Here is a 20475-nt window from a genome sequence, read left to right as displayed (position 1 = left end):
CAGAAGTGAGAGCCTGATGTGAAGATCTGTGCCTCAGCGTATAGGATGTTAAAATAGTTTGTGAGACTCCATGTGTATGACTCCACAACGGTGGTGTACTGGGGGGAATTAACTTGGTTAGTGGTGTTGGAGCTGTTACTGCCTGAGTAGGAGCTGCAGGGGGTAAAACAGATCTGTGGAAGTTAAATGCAGTCTCTGGCAATGGTTATAAATCAGATGGAGAATGTAAGGAGTAATTGGAAAAGGGATCAAACCAGGAAATAGTTTTGCCATAAACTTACAATACTTTTTATACATTTACTCTTTGGCTCTGGCCTCCCCTGCTTTGGGTGAAGAGGAAGTAGGACAGGAAGGCATTCAATAACCAAGTGAAATTAAGAACTGTATTCAGCATTGAAATGCTAATTCAGGTCAGATGTGACAGAAGTCTAAATCTGAAGTGGCACAGGGGAGAGGGAATAGTGATCCTCCCCCCAGCCCATCTCTTCCTATGCAAGAACAAAGGGTCATTACTTGGAATTTGCAAATGACATGTTCAAAACAACAAAAGCAATTTTTTTTTAACAGCACATCTAAACTGTGGTAGTCTGCACCTCAGGATAGAGTGCGTGTTGAAAGCCTAAGCTAGTCCAAAAAGCCATTTGGGCAATACCTGAGCTTGAAGTCCGAGGATAATTAATCAGTAGATTGCAGAATTTGCTGGCTACTAGGAAAGTGCACTCATCCTTACCCTCTAATTTTGGTCCTTACGTTATCTGCTGTTGGAGTGTGATACTGATTCTGGTTGTGTAGTCAATCTTGCTATATAAGTAACCTGCATATAAAAGTGTCCATGGTTAAATGGCAATAGTCTGTGTCTTCATAACTCTGGAGGGTTGTGGAGCCTCACTGTAGTGTGCGGGAGTGGTAGAAGTGCAGGGGTCTGCTATAGCTGGCTTCTAAGAGGCTGAGACTATTGGAAACTGTAGCACAGTTATTAGTTTATTGTGACTGCATGGAGCTTGATTAGTCTTTATGGGGGTGCTTTCCATAAGTATTATTATTTACTAGACTGCATGGAGCTTGATTAGTCTAGTTACTGGAAGAAAGGGGGTGTTAGGTGCTGAAAATGGATGGAGAAAAGTTGTAGTTGGTGGGGAGATGCTCCTCCTGTTCCCCTCCTCCTCTCCATAGGGAGATATTACCCCTATCTTAGGGTAATATACACTAGATTTTTAGATGTAAACAGTATTAAGCTATGTAGAAGAAAACACCAATTAAAGCCATTTTGTAAACAGTGATTGTTCATGACCATTTCTGATAGGGAAAGATTACTTTAATTATCAGCAGATACAGTGAAACTATCAAGAAGAATTTTAGTGCTTTATACTTCTAGGAATAAATGTTTGTGCTGGGTTTATGTGCTCGAGAGAGAAGAGGATTTTAAGGATTTCCACCTGAAAATAACATAAGGAATATATGATGCTTATGTTTAGGAAAATGGCAAAGGGTAGAAGAAAACGCTTGTGTGTCTTCACAAATGCATGTGAGTGTCTCTTCTTCAAAGGAAAGGTGATCCAAATAGATCTGTGAATTTTTCTTTAAAAGCTATATAGGTTTATACCTATATACAAGGTTTATATTGTGCAACTTGAAATAGTGAAGTACAGTTTGAGACCTTAGTGATGATTTAAGCACAAGAGGGTAGGCAGTGTGTGGTGTTTGTCCTCTGAATTATTGAACTTCCTTAAAAACTGCTCAGAATCAAACCTAGAGGAAGTCTGTGTTTAAAATATAAGCAAGTAGCATAACTTGGGTCCTTTGAGGAAAGGATTTTAGTGTTTGAACTGTTTCATTTAACTCTAGATATGCGTTTCTCTCCCTCTCCAGTCTTAATTGCAGACAAAAGTTTATCTTGAACATTGCATGGAAGTTGATTGTGCTGTACCTTCCCACATTCACAAGGTAGTTAGCCTCAACAGTTTGGCATGTAAAGGGGTGGAAGCTCATGAACTTCAGTCTCTTGAGATGTCTCATGAGACTCTAACAGTGGCTTTTGCACATTCTCTTGGGAAAGTTTTTTAGAACTTAGGGTTTTTAGTGGTTGGAAAAAGTAATAATTCCACTGCTGAAGAACAGAGGCATAAGAAGTCTATACAGCAAATCTGCAACTTAAAATATTTTCAGATAAACTTACTAATTAAAAGACTTTTTATGGATCTTAGAAAAAACCCATCAGACAAAACCACAACTTTTTAGCTGTTGCTAGGTTATGTGCTAAAATCACTGGTGGTGGTGTGGCTGACTTTACTGGGGGTGGGGTGATGTGCTGGATGAGCTGTGTCCTGTCCTCTGTGTGACTGACAACAAAAAGCCAAACCATTGACCCTGTTGCGTTGAAGTTAGAAAGCCCAGCTATGTGCTCTTATCGTAGTTGCTATCTTTCAAAACTTGTGGAGTTCAGGCATAATGAAACAGCTTAGGGTGAGCCCACTAGAGTGAAAATTGGTTCACAGCCAGTTTTGTTAAGTGGTTTGTGTGTGTTTATTTGTTTGGGAAGGAGAAGAGCAAAAGATGCATGAGTTTAAATGGCAGATATTACAGTTAAAGGACCTCCTTGAATCATTGTTTCGGCTGACAATGTAATCTTTGTCTGGGTAAAATTGCACGACATGGGAAATTAAATGACTTAAGCAGGTTTGATGGAGAACAGAAACCACAACTATGCTGAATACTCTACAGTCAAAATAAACCTTTTCCAGCCTGTGTCCTGCCAGCTACTACTAATTTTAGGTTACTTTTTAGCAGCATGCAAATAAAAACTGAAAAGTAAGCATAGGGATGGCTTGTGTAGAAGACTTAGGAGCTGTTCATTTCTACTGGGAAAGCTCTTTGGGAGCCACAAATCGAGAAGGCTGAGAACTGCTCATCAGTGTCATTTGAAGCACAACAAGCATAAGTGAGCGAGTCCTTGCAGCTCTAGCTTGAGCAGTTTAAGAAGTTGCTGCCTTATGGATTGTAACTGCCCTTCAGCTAAGTTGCATTAAACACTTGTGTGAGAGCCACTTGTTGGCTTTGACCGTAAATCAGTCCCACAAGTTGTAGCTGCCCCTCTGGCTCAATGGTGTGGTGCACCAGGAGCACTCTCACAGTCACAGCGATTGCCCTCTTCATGTATTGGCTCTTTGCACATCTCCCCCATTGCTCACAGCACAGACCAGCCCTTGGTACTGTGCCTTTCTCTGTTTTTTCTCCAAACTGAAGGCTGACTTGTGTTCTCTGCTTATCTCCTAAACTACAGCAGTCACCCCTTTCAAAAGGCTAAATAAATTTGGTATTACGTAATAGATTAGGGGTGTTTGCAAGTCTTTTTATAAATCCATACCTGTTTGAATGAATTTGTTAGGGAAGGAATGTGTTACCTATTAACTTCTGCTCACAAATGTAGCAACTCTGTTTTAAGTTGGACTTCACTAAAGCTTCTCTTAATGATAGTTAATAAAGGTAGTGAAAGACTGCCAGTGAAAACATAAGACATGTTTGAGCTTCTTCAAACTTAATGAGGGCTAAAAAAAAATTCAAATTCTATCTGGTATGTAATGGAGAAGCTACCCACAGTTTCATTAAGTGAGCAGGATGTAGTCTAACAGCTATTTGTTTTCTCCTTTTAATGCTGATTCAGCCCTGGCTAGCAACTTGGAAAACAAATGTCACAATTTTTTTTTCTTTAGGAATTTGGGTAATTTCAAGCTAATGTTGCAAATACTTAACTTGTGACTTCTAAAATAGCCTCAGTTCATAGCTTAGCTTATTCTTCCCAGGTCTGATGATGCTGTGGTAGGTTTAGCCGCTTGCGCTCTGCCTGCGCTGGGGTGCTCGTGCAGCAGCTTGAGCTGTCTGGGGTGAGCGAGTGAATAATTGAGTGTGGTCATGAAGTCTGCTGTAGACATGCAAGAAATACTTGTATTCAGTGCTATGGTTTGCCATAAACAAGTTGCAGGGTAAACTGTGACTGGGGCTTGACTGACCTCTGCTATGCTTCATTTGGTAATAATTAACATACTTAGCAGTTGGTCAGCAAGCAAAACTGAAGTATGACTGTTGTGATTTATCTCAAATCTCACATCTTTTAGAGTAAGGGATAGAACCACTTTTTTTTTTTTTTTTTTTTTTTTAAAGAAACTTTTATTATTTTGACTTCACGAATATAAGGAACACCTATAGAGAGTCTACATCAATGCCCCCACCCCACAGTGAAGAAGTGCTTTCTCAGCCCTTCACTAAAGACTTGGCAGTACCCTGGAGTAGTTAAGAGTATATAGAGGCAAGAGAGAAATACTGGTCTGTCAAAGTGGTTTGTGGCAGTTCAACCTGACAGCTTTCTCAGGCTGTTTTCTAGGTAGAGGAAATGTAGTAGACACTGGCTGGCTCTGTCTTGTATCATGCTATATGGGAAATACTAGGTAAACAGACAAAGTTGGGAATTGGTAATTGATTTAAAACAGCACTATTGTATTTCTTTTGAAGTGGGTGGCATTAGGCTAGAGGGAGAGATTTGATGTAGTTCTTCATGGACTAGTGTCTGAGCCAGCATTGGGGGCTTTCAGTGTTTTGTGGAAAGTTTCTGAGCACTGATGAAGCAAAACTGATAAATATTATTATTCTAAATCTTAAAACCACTGGATACCCATGAGGAGTGAAGTGCACCTGAATTTGAGCTTTCTTCTAGTATAAATTAGTGTTACATGTTTTAGGACAAACAATGAGAATTTCTGCAAATTCATTTTTTGACAGTTTCAGTGAAATCAGACTTGAATGTAAAAATTAACCAGGAGTCAAATAAGCTGATGATGACAAGGCAAGTAGAAAGGTAAATGCAGATTCAGGGTACATCCAGAGATGGTTTTCCCTTGAAGAGTGACAGTGCCCTTGATCACTTCTGACCTCCAGAGGTTCCTTCCAGCTTTGAGGTCTTTTAGTCCTTAGAAGGACAATGCAATGATTCTACTTGCCTTTCTTGAAGATACCTGTGATGTCACCATCCTCTAGTAGCCTGAAACCTCCCAAAGAGTAACCTGACAATGATATAGTTCAGCTCCTTCAGAACCGGTGAATGTGTCACATCAGATCCTCAGGGCAATGTGTAGGTTCAGCTTCCTTAAATAGCCAGTACTGGCTTGATAAAATTTGGGCATTATAATTTGAAATATCAGCTTTGTAGTGTTAGTAAATTACATGCTTTCTGAAAAGCTCACGTTGTGTAATGGGTTACTGTTGGCAAAACACTCACTGTATTCCTGTAAACTGTCATCTTTTTGTGAAGTTGCAGAATGTGCATTGAAGAATGAATGAGTAAGCTGTAAATAGTAAAGATCATTGCACAACCAGAAGTAGAGGTGAAATGTAGGATAAACAGTGCTATTGCAGAAATCTCATGGTGAGCATAAGTGTGTCAGGGTATATTTGTTCTGCAGTGAGGTAGATACTTGGGAAACAAACTTGTGCCTGTCAGTCTTCCTGTTAGGCTTGTTAGAGATGTTTGTTGCAAGTCACTTCATAGTGTTAAGTGCTTGATAGTTTATGGAGTAACTAGGCAACATTTTAAAGACAAACACAAAATATAAAGGCATGTTTCATCTCTGTAACAAGATCTCTTTCCATGCTTATCAGTCTAGTAGGACTTAGTTTAAAGGAGGAAAAACAAAAGAAAAAAATGGTATTTGGAGCTTGAGGAATGACAGATTGTCAGACCACCTGCATGTTTTATATTGTTATGTAGCATTTGTGGCCCAGTCCTGTGACAGTTCTGGCAGCAGCAAAATCTGTGCTGATGGGAAGGTCTCTTTCCTCCAGGCAGTGACCCATTTTCACAAAACTTGTCAGGAATTCAATTTTTAAATGTCCTTGAATAGATTGATATTTGAGCCTGTTCACCTACAGTAGAGGGCAAATATGCACAGATCTTCCAAGCCTGACATCCACAACAAACAAGTCTATTGACCAGGGAACCAAGCTTTTCTTGGTTTATGGTCTATGGCACCTGAGTATTAAATACTGTCTAAAAATAAAAAAGAATCCTCCATTCCCCCTATACCAGTGCCTCTTTTTAGAAAGACAACACTTTCTTCTATTTGAGAAATATCAAAGAAGTTGCCTCTTCCACCCCAACATAAGCAGTAACTTTTTTTTTGGTTATGCCTGCTACAGAAATGGGGCTGGCATTTTATCCTTCCTGAATAGGTATTTCATGCTCTGGAGAGATAAAAGGAAAGTCCATGTCAAAACAAATAAACTTCAGGAGTCTTGTGCTTGGGTTTTGGGAAGGACAAGCCTTGATATACCTGTAAATATAATAAGAACCATTTTCCTCTCCATTATTTCCTGCTGGTTGATGGCTGGATGGAAAAAACCCATAGCTTTTTCTTCAGTCTGAGTTGGGAAAGCAGGTTAATACTTGTGTACATCCATCTTCAATGCTTTCCTAGAATTAACCTTTTTATCTTGGCACAATTATTTAATGTTCTTAACTAAATGAAGGCTGTATGCAAAAGGAAAGATGCTTATAAGAAGGGCAGGGAGATTGAGAGACGTTCAATGTTTGTATGAAAGTTACTGTATTTGACAAGAATTGTAGTTGTCAAAATAATCAAATGTTAAATCTGAAAGCAGGGATACATCTGTGGAATTGTTTTCAGACTTGTATATTTGTGTTAAGGTCAAAAAATGGCTTTCTAAGTGAGTGGTTCACTGTGTGGGATAACTCCACATGGCTTCTTCCATTCATTCTGAGCAAAATCATGAGGGATAAAGGCAGTTAAAATATCAATATAGTGAAGGGCAATTGGAGCAAAGATAGTTGTAGAGGGTGGGCATCCATTTACTTGTAAGCTCTGTTCTGTGATAAAAATTCCGTGCTTGCAATGCTACTGCATTTGAATTTTGGCAGGAAATTTGAAGACAGATTCTTCCTTTTCATTTGACTATCTTGTATCAATTTATGAATGACTATAGTGTGACCAAAGCAGAACTAAGTCATGCTTTTAAGAAAAGCGGCTTTGTTAAAATACAGTATTTCTTTTATAGGCAGACTCTATAGCTTTGAGCTATGACTTTTCAGAACATCCTGCCTGAACCAATTACCCAACAAATGTGTTTAATGTACGTCTGGAGCCTTCCCCAGAGTTAACAGGGATTTCATTAGGTCTAGTCTGGGGTGGTGGTGGGGGAATTCTTCCATAGTTTGGTGAGAGAACGGATGTGAAGTAAAATGGTTTGTGTTCTAACAGTCAAAACTTCATGCGTTTTACGATATGTATATAGTAAGGTAAACATCAGGATCTATTCTTTATGGATTTTCAAACAAGAAAACATGGCAACTCTTGCAGCCAAGCAACAGGTTTGTTTGAGGAGCTGCCAGTTGCTTTCCCCAGAGCATATTCTGGGGAGACGAGAGCAAAACAGGTTTAAGACAGTGTAGGGAAAATAGCTTTGAGCTGTAATTCTTCTTGTCCTTGTATTCTGGTAATTTTCCTTGGCTTCTCTTCAAAGTGTTTGTACTGTTCAGTGTTGTACTACTGCATTTCCCTAACGTGGCTGCTGCTTCTTACATCAGTAAGATGCCTTTCAGCTCTACAGCAGTAGGTGTTAAGGAGAGCAGGAGTGAAAGAATTGCTTCCATGTCTGATACTTCCAGATGCTAAATATATAGCTCAGTATAGTGTAAGCCAATCTAATGATTAGTCACTTTATGTATTTTGATAGGATGAGTTTTCTGCTGGTATGCCACACCGATTGGTTTGCTATAGGAGACTGCCAGTGCTGGCTCAAGGAAGGCAGTGTCAGTGTATGCTGGGGATGGAGGAGGTGGCCCTTTCTGCTGCCTCCAGCTATCCATTTGAGAATGGCTTGCAGCTCACTCAAGCTGGGGAGTGTTTTTTTAAGTAGCTATAGGGTGACCAGAGCGTGGGTAGCTGGTACAAGAGGCGATTTTCTCTTTCCATACACTAATTCCAGTGTTTGTGTGGCTGCAGTATAAATTGGTTCTGGGAGATGATCTGGTTGTTAGTTCCACCAGCTACTTGAACAGGCATCACCTGTATCTCTGGAGTCCACTGCTGGTTCAGGGGGAGGAATGGGATGGTGATACTGGGCAGAGACATCAATGGCAGCTCAATTTGACAGCAGTGGGGGAGCTTCAGCCCAAGGCTAGTGTCAGGTTGTATTGCCTTTGTGCTTCCAAATTCCTCCATTCCAAAGGACAATGCTAGTCTATAAAAAGCCTACTTCATAAGCAGAAACTCAAACTTTGTATTCATAGACTCTGCATAATTTTGGAAATTTGCTTTTCAGATTAAGAATACTATAGTAATCCTTCTCTGTGCGACTTGAATGTTATGGTCTTCAGTGTAGTTTGAAGACCTTGGATATTTAAATCCAAGCAGTATATCTATGAAGTGATAGATTCCAATGGAATTTTTGTGTTGGTTTAAAACCAAAGGGTTGATTTTATGATGTAGCTTGGATTAAGAGCTTGGTTCTCTTATTTCATCCCCTCTTACAATATACTCATCCTCATGCTTATATTCATCTGATTGAGTTAAATACTGAGTATCTTTGATTAGTGAGCTGAGCTGCTTTAACCTATGATGAGACAAGCACCAGAGTCTGTTCTGGGGACAAACTGTGCTGTTGGTATGGCAGAGCTGTGACGTACCTTTTCCTAAGACTGGAAATTGATAATTTGGCTCAGCCTGATAATGAAACTATTTATGCTGATATCAAAAGTTGCATTATTCAACTTGTCTTATAGGTGCTTTTTTCCACACTGAAATGTCTGCTTACATGCTGAAAATGTAATGTACCCATTGTGACTTTGTCCAGAGTATCAACCATTCCAGACCAATACCCTTTCTCGCCCTTTGCATGGAGTAACAACTAATATCATATTTGCTAATGCTATTCATGAGAGTAATTTATTTGTATTTGCTATTTCAGTTGCCCTGAAGGTTGGAGATAAGGATTGTCTGCTAACTTGTTTTTTACTACTTCAGTTGCTTATAAACCCCAAGGGATTTGTTGAATTGGTTTAATCTTTACACATTCCTACAAATCTGTTTGAGTAATGTTATCTTATGAAGACTTTACTAGAGGGAGACGGTTTTGGTCTGTTCTTAATCACAAGATGTATGTAGAAACTGTAGTGTTTTCCAAATATTTTTAAATTTCCATGAACAGCCACCTCCAAAACACTGTGGCTTTAATAAAAAATTACTATTAAAACTTTTACAAAGGATGGCAGATTATTCTTAAAATTTAGGCATATTCTCTGTCATTAAAAAAAAAAAAAATTAAAATCTGTTTTGTGGGCTTCCTGCTGCCCTTGAGGTTGAAGCTGGGTCACTGAGAATCATGCAGTTTTTTGCAAGTATTGTTGAGAGAAATGTGCAAAGATGAGAAGTTTAGTACTTCTTCCCTGTCCCAGATAACTCATCTGGCAAAAGTGCCAGATAAGAGCTCGGTTCTTTCAAAAGCCACACTTACAGATATGTAGTTACTGCTCCTTGGAGCTTTTGGGAAGAGGACCAGCTGCTCTTAAGGCTACAGATAAATTGTGTTATTTGGGGGTGTGTGTGTGTGTGTCATCAAAACAAACAAACCATAAACAACTCTTCGATCTTCTTCTGTCAGAAACTTTTCCAGTATGAGTCTGGTGAGATCAGCTGTTTTTCTTGGGACAAAAGGCATCCAGCACTTGATAACGCAAAGCATCATCGTGAGCCTTCAATCTGTAATTTTTTTGTTATTGTTAGCTGAGTGCTAGATGCTGGAACTGGCCATTAGCCCGTGATCAGAAGGCAAAACCTGAGGCTTGTTGTTGTTTGTCTTCAACTTTCATAGTCTGTGAGTTTCTGAGTCTAGATGGACATAGAAAAATGGATTTGAAGTAACATACTTGAGTACGAGTTAACTTCCTGTATAAGGTCTCTGTTAATTCAGGCTCTTGCAGATAGAAAAGAAGAAAGCTCTGCTGCAGTTGCTGGAGCTTCTGACAATGACAAAATATATACAGCTGTCTGGACTTGTAGGCTTTCGGACTGACTGGGTGAGAAAATGTATTTATACAGTGTTTTGCATGTTGTAGAACACTAGTTTTGCATGGTAAATTGACAGGTAAAATATGTCATGATACAAAGCAGTGACAAATTACCTGCAAATAAACGAGTTTCAGTTTGAAGGCGAATGTTACCTGTGTTCTTAATTTTTAAGATGTGATAAACTGAAGATCTGTAGTTTAAAGGAAACTAGTTTTTGACGAAGTGACTTATCTACGGTGACAAAATTACAGAGAAAAGTTATTCTTGGGAAGTGAAAAAAGGGGAAAATTCTAAAGTCACTTTAGCAAATGTCTCAGTATTAAAGCTAGGAAATACTAATTTTCTGCATTACTAATGGCACCAACTTGGGATTCAGTAGTTTATTCTAAAAGAACAAATAATTTGTGCTGTCCTATGTTTTGGGTTGTGTGTGGTTTTTTTTTGTTTTTTTTTTTTTCCTGGCATAGGGGGTTGCCTGTGAAGTGCATGAGTCACTACTAGCTACCCCTGGAAACAGGTCAGGGTCAGAAAGTTGCACTTTTTTCTAGTTCATGCTGACAATGAGGCATACAGTAAATCTGACTGCTGGGGTTCTGGGGTTTGTCTCCTGCTGGGACTAGAAAGTTATTTCTGATAGGATTTGAAAGACCAGCTGCTGTATATCAAAACCCAAAGAGCATAAACGTTTTTAGAGTGTTTTCTTAATGTTTCTGTTGTCATACTCCCACTGCTTTTGCTTACTCTCAGCTTTTATTTCTTGCAGTCACAGGCTTCCCCCTTCCTTTTTTTGGTGTGTCTGTACAGGAGTTGCTGTATATCGTGCAGATGCAGGAAATGATCTGGTATCATCCCTGCAGTCTTGTCAGGAGTATCATCAACTTCTTGAATCTTAATTTTTTTCCCATTTTTAATAATCTAACATTCTTCTGATCTCCTACTACAATCATTCTGCTCTGTTTATTACCCTGTCGGTAGGATTTTTGGAGCTAACCCCTGCTTGCAGGACACAGATAGTCACAGGGGTGCAGCATTTGTCTTGTGCTCCTGGTGAAGTGCAACCCAATGCAGTTTGTCTGTGCAACGGGTAAGAGGATGACTAGTATTTCTTGCTATTTTTAAACAAGCTAGTGCAAGCAGTTCAAGGTACAACTGTGCATGTTTTTAACATTTTTTTTTAGTCAGAAGGCACCTCATATTTTCCATCATATTTGATGTTAAAATATAGTGGTGCAGTCCATAAGCCTCTGGTTTAGCTAGCTGTGGCAATAGCATCTGCTTGCTTTAAGAGACTTGACTTCATGTCCTTCAAACTTTCTCTTCGTAAACTAATTAAAACAACAATATTTTGCTGAGACCAGGTCTTTTCTAGCTGGTTTGCTTTTTTAGATGTGGCTGCATGAACATAGCCTTTTGGTCTAAGGTAGATTGGGACTGCTGTGTACAAAAGGGATGTCAGGTATCCTACAAGTACAGTTTTTTGTACAGTGTATGAGGGCACTGATTCAACTCAACACAAATCGGACCAAAACCCAATTGGTCAGGAAGCTTTCCTGTTCACCTCTTGTCTGTGCTACACTGATGAGTGCTGGCACAGTTGGAGGAAGGGCACAGGGCATGGTTGCCCCTTCAAGAGCAGCCTGTCTTTATTTTGGCTGTATGTGCTGGTCACTGGGCTCTCCAGCTGCCTGTGCTGATCCAAACCCGGGCGTCTGCCTGTGCCCCGGTGGGTAGCCTGGCTGTGCTGAAATGTGTTTTCTGCTCTGTGGCTGGCCTGCTCAGGGAGCTGATGTGGCTGAACATGAACTGGTTTTGTATCTGGGTTGTTCATCAGAAAGTGTAATGGGGAGATACACAGCTCACTGCTGGATTTCTTTTTTTTCATATGCTACCTATCTAAAGTTGAAATTCTGCTTCACTGCTGACTTACACAACAGTACTATGAACTCTGCTCGTTCCATAGGTAGGATGACTTGTTTCCTACAACCTGCAGAATGCAACAGTAATTTGCAACTCGGTTTAACGATTGTTTCTAATGGGTCCAGAAGAACTGTGAAATGTTGTTTGTTACTTTGCTTACCAGAAATGGTCATAAATATATTGAGGCTGTATATATGGACACAGATCTGTTTCAAACACATTAAGCATGTGGGGAAGCTGCCTTCTGGCATCTGAAGCTGTCTATTCCTCCTGATAGAACTGGGCTCTGTGTCACAGAAGGAGTAACAACCATCACGTTACCAATTGCTCCCTTTCTGTGGTCTGTCAGAGCGCCGTGTTCAAGGAGAAGGGGCGTGCGTGGAGAGGGGCAGGGAGTCTAATGTGTAGTCCTGAGTTTTACACTGGAACAAAATAAAGCTTGAATTTATTTATTATAATGTAATCAACTGCAAATTACCAATCAGAACAGAAAACTTGTTTGAAGTTCTGAGTTTACAGGAGGCAATTGTGTTCTTGTGGACCTAGTGACAAACAGCTGAAGTGTAAAAGAAAGATCTTGGTGATGCAGATTAATGAAAAAGATGTTGAAGTTGTTGAAAACCCTGGCTCAAACATGGGGTTGAGAACACCTTTAACTGAAACGTTTTACTTTCAGCAAGTATATTTGAATGCTTTTGATTATATAATTTTTAATATAGAGTGCATGATGTTGAAACATTCTGTTAAAGATCCTGTAATTATGAAACACCTCTTGCAGAGTATAACTGACCTTCAGGCATTCTTTACAAAGGTCATGAGCACAGCGGTGGGTGTCACAAAAGTGCTGAGCCGTCCCATATTGTGGAGTTCGGCTCTGGTCAGTATTTCCCTGGACGTCCTTTTGACGAGTCTTTGATGAATAAGCTAAGTTATAGAGACACTTTAGGCTTGCCTGTTAATTCAAAAAAGGAAAAAAAAAAAGCTGTAAAGCACTTGTTTGCTGGAGGTGTTAGTGCTATTTCCAAGTGTCTGGTTGTTAATACTTGAAATTAAAGTCTTCAGTGAGAAGAAAAACAAATTCTTTGATTAATCTAGGAAAGGATGCATACAGAACAAAAAACATTGGGCCAGCTTTATCTGACAATATGGTTAAAAATATTACCATGTATGATTATTAATCAAAATTATGGCTTTATTAAAGGAAATGGCAGAACTTTTAGAAATGTCTGAGCCATTGTGTGTGTGTGTGGGGGGGTGGGTGGTGTGGTGTGTGTGAACTGGAACAATGAAGAGATATTATTAAAATTGCTTGACAGTAGCCTTAGAATTGTTAAGCTGAAAAGCTGAATTTTAAAAAATATTTGTTTAAAATAAACTGTCTAGCAAATTACAGGACAACATAAACAAAAAACTGTAACCATGTTTGTTCTTGTTTTGCAGACCGTGAGGACCAATCAATTCTCTGCACGTAAGTAAACACTCTTCATTTGAGCATTTTTGGAAATCTGTGGTGTGAAAGGGGTATTTGATACAGCTGTAGTCAAAACTTGATCTTTAATCTTGACAGACAGTGACTAATACTCAAGATGTAACATGAAGTGATACTTAATTTGGGGAGATATTATTTTAATACTGTAATTCACTTTATTGAAAGTTTTATAGGCATGTGCTATTTAAGAAATGAGTTTTAAAATGTCAGTCAAGAGATCTGAATCAGAAACAAAAAGCTTTAAAAAGTGTACATCTGTCTGGAATGCTGTGCTGTAACTACTCAGTGTGTAGTGCCGGAGGGGGACATGAATCAAAAGTTGGTCTAGAAACCCTGCTGAGCAACAGCTTAGCTTTGGATCTGCTTCAAATGGGAGAGCTCTGAATCTGACACTAAGGCTGCCTTTTGCTCTCTCTGGGTGCACCTGAAGTTGCCCCACCCAGGAGCAAACTCTTGTCTTCAGCTTAAATTTCTCTGGGATCTGGAAATGCATTGGTGGGGTAGTCAGCACATGAACATGCTTTCATGCCTATGACACTGCTGAGCTGAGCTATCTTTGGGCTGCTGTTAGAAGAGGTGATCCAGTTTCCTTTCCTCTCCCACATAGGCTGTGTGTTTGTTTCTGCAGCCTCTTGTGCTAGTGTTGGAGGTCGGCAGGCAACATAAGCTAGTTCAGGGAGTGGAACTGGCAGTAAACCAACCCTGCCACAAATTATACTCCTCAGCAGTTTAGTTCTCTGGGTCTGCACTCAGGGCTCAGAGGAGTACGAGTCTGAAGCAGGAGGTATGAACGTGCAGGAGGGGAACTGTCCCTGTTAGCAGCCTGGGGTTTAGGATGGTTCAGCTGTGTTGTGAAACCACACCTTGGCTCCATTCTGAAGCTGCTTGCAGTTAGCAGTTTTGGGTATAACTTAACATATTCAGTTATCTGAGGAGAGAGGGAGGATATGGTACCTTGCGTGCCTCTCACTTATGTGATCAGTTGACCATGCTGTGTGCCAGTGCATACCAGCTGCGTTGAGGCCATAGTTTGTGAGGATGCCTGCTTCCTGAAATAGCTCGATGGTTAGATTAATTGCTGGAAAGAGACATGGTTTCAGTTTCCTGCTTGACGTGAAGGGGTTCAAATCTTCATCTCCTGCTTCCTACAAAAGTGCCTTAACTACCAGACTTGATACAAGACTGAAGGTGGATCCTTTCAAGCCATGCTTTTTTGAACTATGGCTGCCACAAACACAAGATTAATGGGTCCTAGAGACACAGAAGCAAATACAGTTCTGTGCTAAGATAAAAGTTGATCCAGTTAACACAGGCTTGTCTAGGTAGGTCTGTGGTTCCTGATATTAGTAGGACTTCTGTTTTCATGTGATGGCCACTAAATATGTGCAATGTACAAAACAGCCCTCAAAGCAGGGATGGGATCCCAGAGTGAAAAGAAATGCTTTGTTCTTGTGTGTTTGTGGATGCTTTGACAGTAGTGCTTGCCCCGGGTGAATTTCTTTTTGAAGTAGCTTCATATTTTGTGCCTATGCATGAACGTTGCACTCCTTTACATGGTCAGCCGACACCACAAAGGTTGGAATGGCAGTGCTACAGGATTTAGTGAATGTCTGATCTGTTAATTTGCAAATTGGAAAGCCTTTAAGCTCTCTTGCCTTCAATTTTGTTATTACCTCACCTGTAAGGTTACCGTAAGCTTTTGATCCTTCTGTACTGACTAGACAATTGAACCCTGTTTTATATCTGGTACAGCACACTTCAGCATGAAACATCTGGGTCTTGTGATAGGCTTCACATCTTGGCTAGGTAGTACATCCATTTGTAGAGAGAAGTTTGCTTCCAGATGGTGAGGGTGGGGAGTGGACACATGTCCTTACAAGTCAGACCTCAGGAGAATGTGACCATATCCAGTATGGAAGTCTGGAGCTGCTGGGCACTGTTGTGAGTGCAGTCCTAATATTAAAACCCTCAGAAGTGGTCATGAGGACATCTCTTCTGTTGGACGTGTAAAATGTTTGGTGATGAATCTACTCCATGCAAAATTTCAGAAGCAGTGAACAATCTCTGAATCCATCTCTGAAGGATTTCAACACTGTCCTGGAATCGTATCACAAAACTGTAAAACTAAGTAATGAAACTATTAGTACCATGACATAACAGAAGCTTTGCTACCTTAATAAAGCTGTGTTTCTGAGCAGCAGACTCTGGATTCTGTTGGCTGTCTTGCCAATTTAACTTGCATTTCTTACTGAAGTACTTATACAGCAGCATAAAGAAAATCAAGGTTAAAAAGATCAATGTCACTGCATGTGGTTTACAAGGATATACACATTTCTTCAGTAATGTGGACAGATCTGTGACCTCAGAATTACAAAGGGTAAGACACTGTATCTCCAAACTGGACATGTGGGACCAAAGAACATCCAGTCTAGGTTGTACCTTTTGATAATATGAAGATAGATGATGTGATACATGGTTGGATCCGAGGTGTTTGTGTCATCTTGAAGTGGAACACCAATGTTCTACCATAGCCCAGGAGACCTTCCTAACTCTGTCAATCATTGACACCATTTAGATTCTGACTATAAAAAAGGATAGTAGTGGTTACCAGACTGCTGATCAGGGTAGTGAACACTTTTTCTCTTCAAATAGGTTTGTCTTAGGCTGCTTTTCAGCTCTGTGTCCAGTTCATAGAGAAGTGCCATCCCAACCATTTGTATTCCCCTGCATGTATCTTTTGAGCACATAGACTACAAACACTGCTGCCTGCTGTGGTACTGTCTCTGACATGGTTTCTCTCATGGGCTTCATGGGACTGCTGTGTTCTTTTGTCAAGTTTGCTTTATAAACTCAGTATTTGACATCTGGCTGGCTGGGTTGTTAAATCCTCTTCATGAATGGGGTAAGACCATGGCAACCTCCTTTGTGTAGCAGGCTAAAAGGAGGTCTAATGTTTTGATCAAGAGTGGGCTAGTGTCCAGGACTTCTATTGCATGGCTGACTCTGTGGTGAAGAGGTAAACTGTGTGTTTCCCTTCTGTGCCACTGGTTTGACTGGTCTTAGTCTAAGGCAGGAATAAATAAGGTGGAAGGAGTGTGTCTTAACTGCACCAGAGGTGGTTTCAGAAATTCCTTTGACAATTCATAAAAGGCCTGGAACATCTCATCCAAACTTTTTGTTTCAGGACCTGGATCACATGACTGACCCTGATATTTAGTGGAGCTGAAAGTCCTCATAATACTACTCTTTTTTTTTCCTCCAGTAGGAGTGGTTCAAGCTAGCTAGTGAGAACGAAACGAGTAATAGTATTTGAACAACACCTTACCAGGTCTCTGGATCCAGCCCCCTTTTATTTTTGACAGCCAGGACTGCTGCTCTCAAGGGCATTCTTAGTTGCAAGATTGGTGCTATTTCAAGCCTTTGGGTTTGGTTTAAGTTCCTCTTCAAAGACTGTGTCTGCACTTTTTCCAGATGCCTTCCCTTGGTTCTAATATAGTGAATGTCTGATGGATTCATACCTACCTTGGAAAACCTTTAAACACTCTTGTCTTCAATATTGTTATTACCTCCTTTGCAAGATGACCTTAAGCTTTTGATCCTTCTGGATCAATGGACACCGGAATCCTGATTTATATCTGGTACACATAGTATTTTCTTACTCTAGGCTCGAAAGTGCAATTTAAATCTGGGGTTAAGGCTGTTTCATTGTCTTTGCTTGTCCAGATCTTTAGGAAATACCAATCTGTTTCCCCTGAAAGGCCTGCAGTTGTCTTCATGCAGTGACTATTCTAGTGAATAGCTAGCTGTGTCCAGACATGCCATGAAACTGCAAAGGTATTTAGTCTACTTTAACACAGTTAAACCACTTTTGTAGCTACATTAAAGAATGTCTTATCTCAGATGCTCTGTAGACTCTTGGAGATCAGTTCACCTTGGGTGTAACAGTGCCAGATGATGCAAGTTGGTTCAGTATTTGGTATACACTAGTCATTGTTTGCATGACAGGACAGTATGCAGGCAGTATATGTGTTGAGGGAAGGTGCATGCAGGTGGATCTTCCTGAGAAATGCAGTTTGCTGAGAACAGTCTTAATTTTTTTCCCTCAGAGAACTGTGGCAAAGAATATCCTGTATTCCACTGAAGTGCTGCAGACAACAGGCATTCATGTAAAGGCACTATGTGGAGCGTGCTAGCCTTGATGGATGGCTCTCCAAACATGCCTCTCACCACATTTCATTATTTTGAAGGTAGTGGGATTACTTGGAGGTCTCAAATTCATCACCTGCTGATGTTTCAAGAGGAGTTTTGCATAAACTGATGTTCTTAAAGTTATTAATATTTTTCTCAAAGTCAAACTTAATACCAAGAGGCAAAGAAAAACGCCAATGCTGCTGTGTTCTCTGGATGCTTGTCTCAGCAGAACATCTTGTCCTTTGCCTAACATGGAAGCTGGTTCTTCAGGAGGGTATTACTCAGATTGCCAGCTGATGTGGCTGTCATTCAGTTCTCCAATCCAGACTTGATGACATAGGTGACTTCTTGCTCTTGCTGCAGAAATAAGAGTTGTCTCTGAACATAAAATGGTGTGCCTTCTTCCTTCTTTTGTTTTTTGTTACCTTCTGTTCTCTTCCCTTTCCACTCTCCACCTTTTAGGAAACCAAATATAGACAATTGCATTGCTGCGAAGTCTAGACTACGGGGTTTTATTCTGAGTTAGTGGCTTATATGATGGATATTTATGCACTGATTTACTTTTTTCCAAGTCTTTCTCTTGTTTCATTGTGCCCCTTTCAACCCTTCCCCCCAACCTCATCTGTTCTTGTAAATTGGTCAGTACTTGAGCCCTAGAGACGGAATTTGTAGGAGAAACTTTTGATTAAATTACATAGAGAGGCTTTTTTCAGAGTGAACCAAAAGCCATTTTCCCATGCCCAGCAGGACTCAATCTTGCTCTATGGTATAATCCTGATTTCCTCAGGTAGTGGTGATGTCATTTCTTACGTGCCTTTTGGCCTTTCACCAACTGAAAAACCCAAATATGTGCACAGTCACATACACCTCCAGTTTCTGAATCTGTTGGGCAATTTAGTAGACATTGATGAAATCCAGATTGTTGTCTGGTTAATGATGAGATGGGAGGAGCTGAGTGAACAAGAATTGTGATAATTTCTTTTTAGCTTTTAAGTTGGATGTCTTAATTTGGGATGATAACCACTAACAAATTGTTAGTAAGGTTGCTGGAGCTCTCTATTGCTTTGTAGTTTAGTTCATTAAGCTTTTCAATAAAAAGAACAATCAACCCCCAAAACCAGCCAGCTAGACTTAACTAGCTTCCATGTAGTCACTTCACCTTGACTGGAGTGCAAATGACAACTTATTTGAGATCTTCTGTCTGTAAATTCTTAGTTTGTTGAAAAGAAAGGAAAATGTATGTAATTCCAGCAACTTCCCATTCCTGCTAGTTTATAAATGTTATCAGCTTATATTAACCCAGCATCCATAAGAAATAATTTACAGAAACATGGTGCTAACTTGTACAATGAGGTATGTGCACCCTGTAATTTTTTAATTTCTGTAAGATGTGAAGTTCTAATGAACAGCTTTGCAGGCTTTTTTTCCTTTGAGAAGCTTCAGCTGCTGATGTTTTGTTGATTCTCTTTGATTATTGCTGTCTGTCAATGTTAAATGGGCATTCCAGGCTTTTGGAGGCTGACCAGTTGAAGAAATTTCTGTTGTGGTATACTAGGAATCTGAGAAATATTATAACCTTCCTTGACTTTGTTGTCCTTAGCTGCAAGATTACTTTTGGCAAGTCATATATGAAAATGTGCTGTATTGCACTTTTTTAAGCAAGTATGTTCTACATCAGAGAATCTTACCACAAGCGTATGGTATTCTCAAAACTGAGACTGGGCTTGATAAACAGTCATTTAGCAGATGCTTGCAGCCGTACAAGGATATCTAATATGAATTGGCTTCAGTAGGAGTGGCGGGGTGTGGAGGGAATAGAGGCTGTTTATTAAAGGACAACGGCAGCAAATACCAAACATTTTTGTATACAACCTCTGGCTAGAGTCCAGCTTGTAACATTCCCTAGACAACTGGTGTTGAGATGATGTGAAGCATCTAGAGAGAAATGAAAGAGCTGTAAGGCAGGCTTGTAAATAGTAAAACCAAATTAATGACTCTTCTGCGGTAGTCAGAACTATCAGTTATACCTCTTCATTTCAGAAAATTAGCCAGGTGATTAAGACATCCTTTTAATTACAGGTGTTGACTGTAAATATCTGTTAATTTGTAACTGGCAGATCTGCTCAGTTGTGTATGAGAATAAGTGTCTCTTCTGTTCTTTGCAACTGCTGTTGTGAGAAGGACAAATGACCATTGTGTTGGGGCTCTTACTTACGCAGTTACTTTCTCCTAGAAACAATTTAAGTGCATACCTCCACGTTTTAGCGCCTTATGTAAGTGGCTGCTTCATATGAAACGAGGCATTGCTGGCCACAGGACCTGTGAGTGGCAGGTCAGGATTCCTGTCTCTTGTGAAATCGGGCATTGAGAAGAACTTGCCTGGGTGTCAAGGTGGTGCTGCCACTTCTCTGCAGAAAGACCTTCCATGTCCAGATGAACTTCTTGTCCCAGAGCTTGTTGCTCATCAGGAATGATAGAAATAGACTGAAACTTCTAGGGAAGAGTGAAAGTTCAAGTGATCTCTAAGCTTCCTGTATGGAAAATACTGGCTTGTTTGGTTAGCTTTTCAGTGATTTAAATCACAGTGATGATCCGTAATGGGACAGATGACATTAACTGCATCAGACCATCCTAATATATTCCAGATCCTCATCTTCACAAATATTGTTAGTTTGTAGTAGATGTTGTGCATAGATAGCAAGATGAAAAAAAGTCTGTCTTTGAATTTTAAAGCTTTCTTTGTATGTGTGGTTTTGTGTCCCTTGGTCCTATGTGACTCATGGCACTAAGTGTGTCCTGCAGAGT

At 40.0% G+C, this 20475-nt stretch overlaps 1 protein-coding gene across 2 annotated transcripts in view; it reads left to right on the top strand.

Moving 5' to 3' along the window:
- MYH10 (myosin heavy chain 10) overlaps nucleotides 1-20475 on the top strand; it is a 101059-nt gene that overhangs the window by 22315 nt on the left and 58269 nt on the right. For both annotated transcript variants that reach the window (XM_026861132.1, XM_026861133.1), the window contains exon 3: nucleotides 13431-13458. In XM_026861132.1, the coding sequence (XP_026716933.1) occupies nucleotides 13431-13458 (28 nt within the window). The remainder of the gene's footprint in view (nucleotides 1-13430; nucleotides 13459-20475) is intronic.

This window comes from Athene cunicularia (genome assembly GCF_003259725.1).
Source record: "Athene cunicularia isolate RWA chromosome 18 unlocalized genomic scaffold, athCun1 chr18_part1, whole genome shotgun sequence".
Classification (NCBI taxonomy): domain Eukaryota; kingdom Metazoa; phylum Chordata; class Aves; order Strigiformes; family Strigidae; genus Athene; species Athene cunicularia.
Note: the sequence above shows the minus strand (reverse complement) of the source record. Positions and strands in the feature narration are given on the sequence as shown.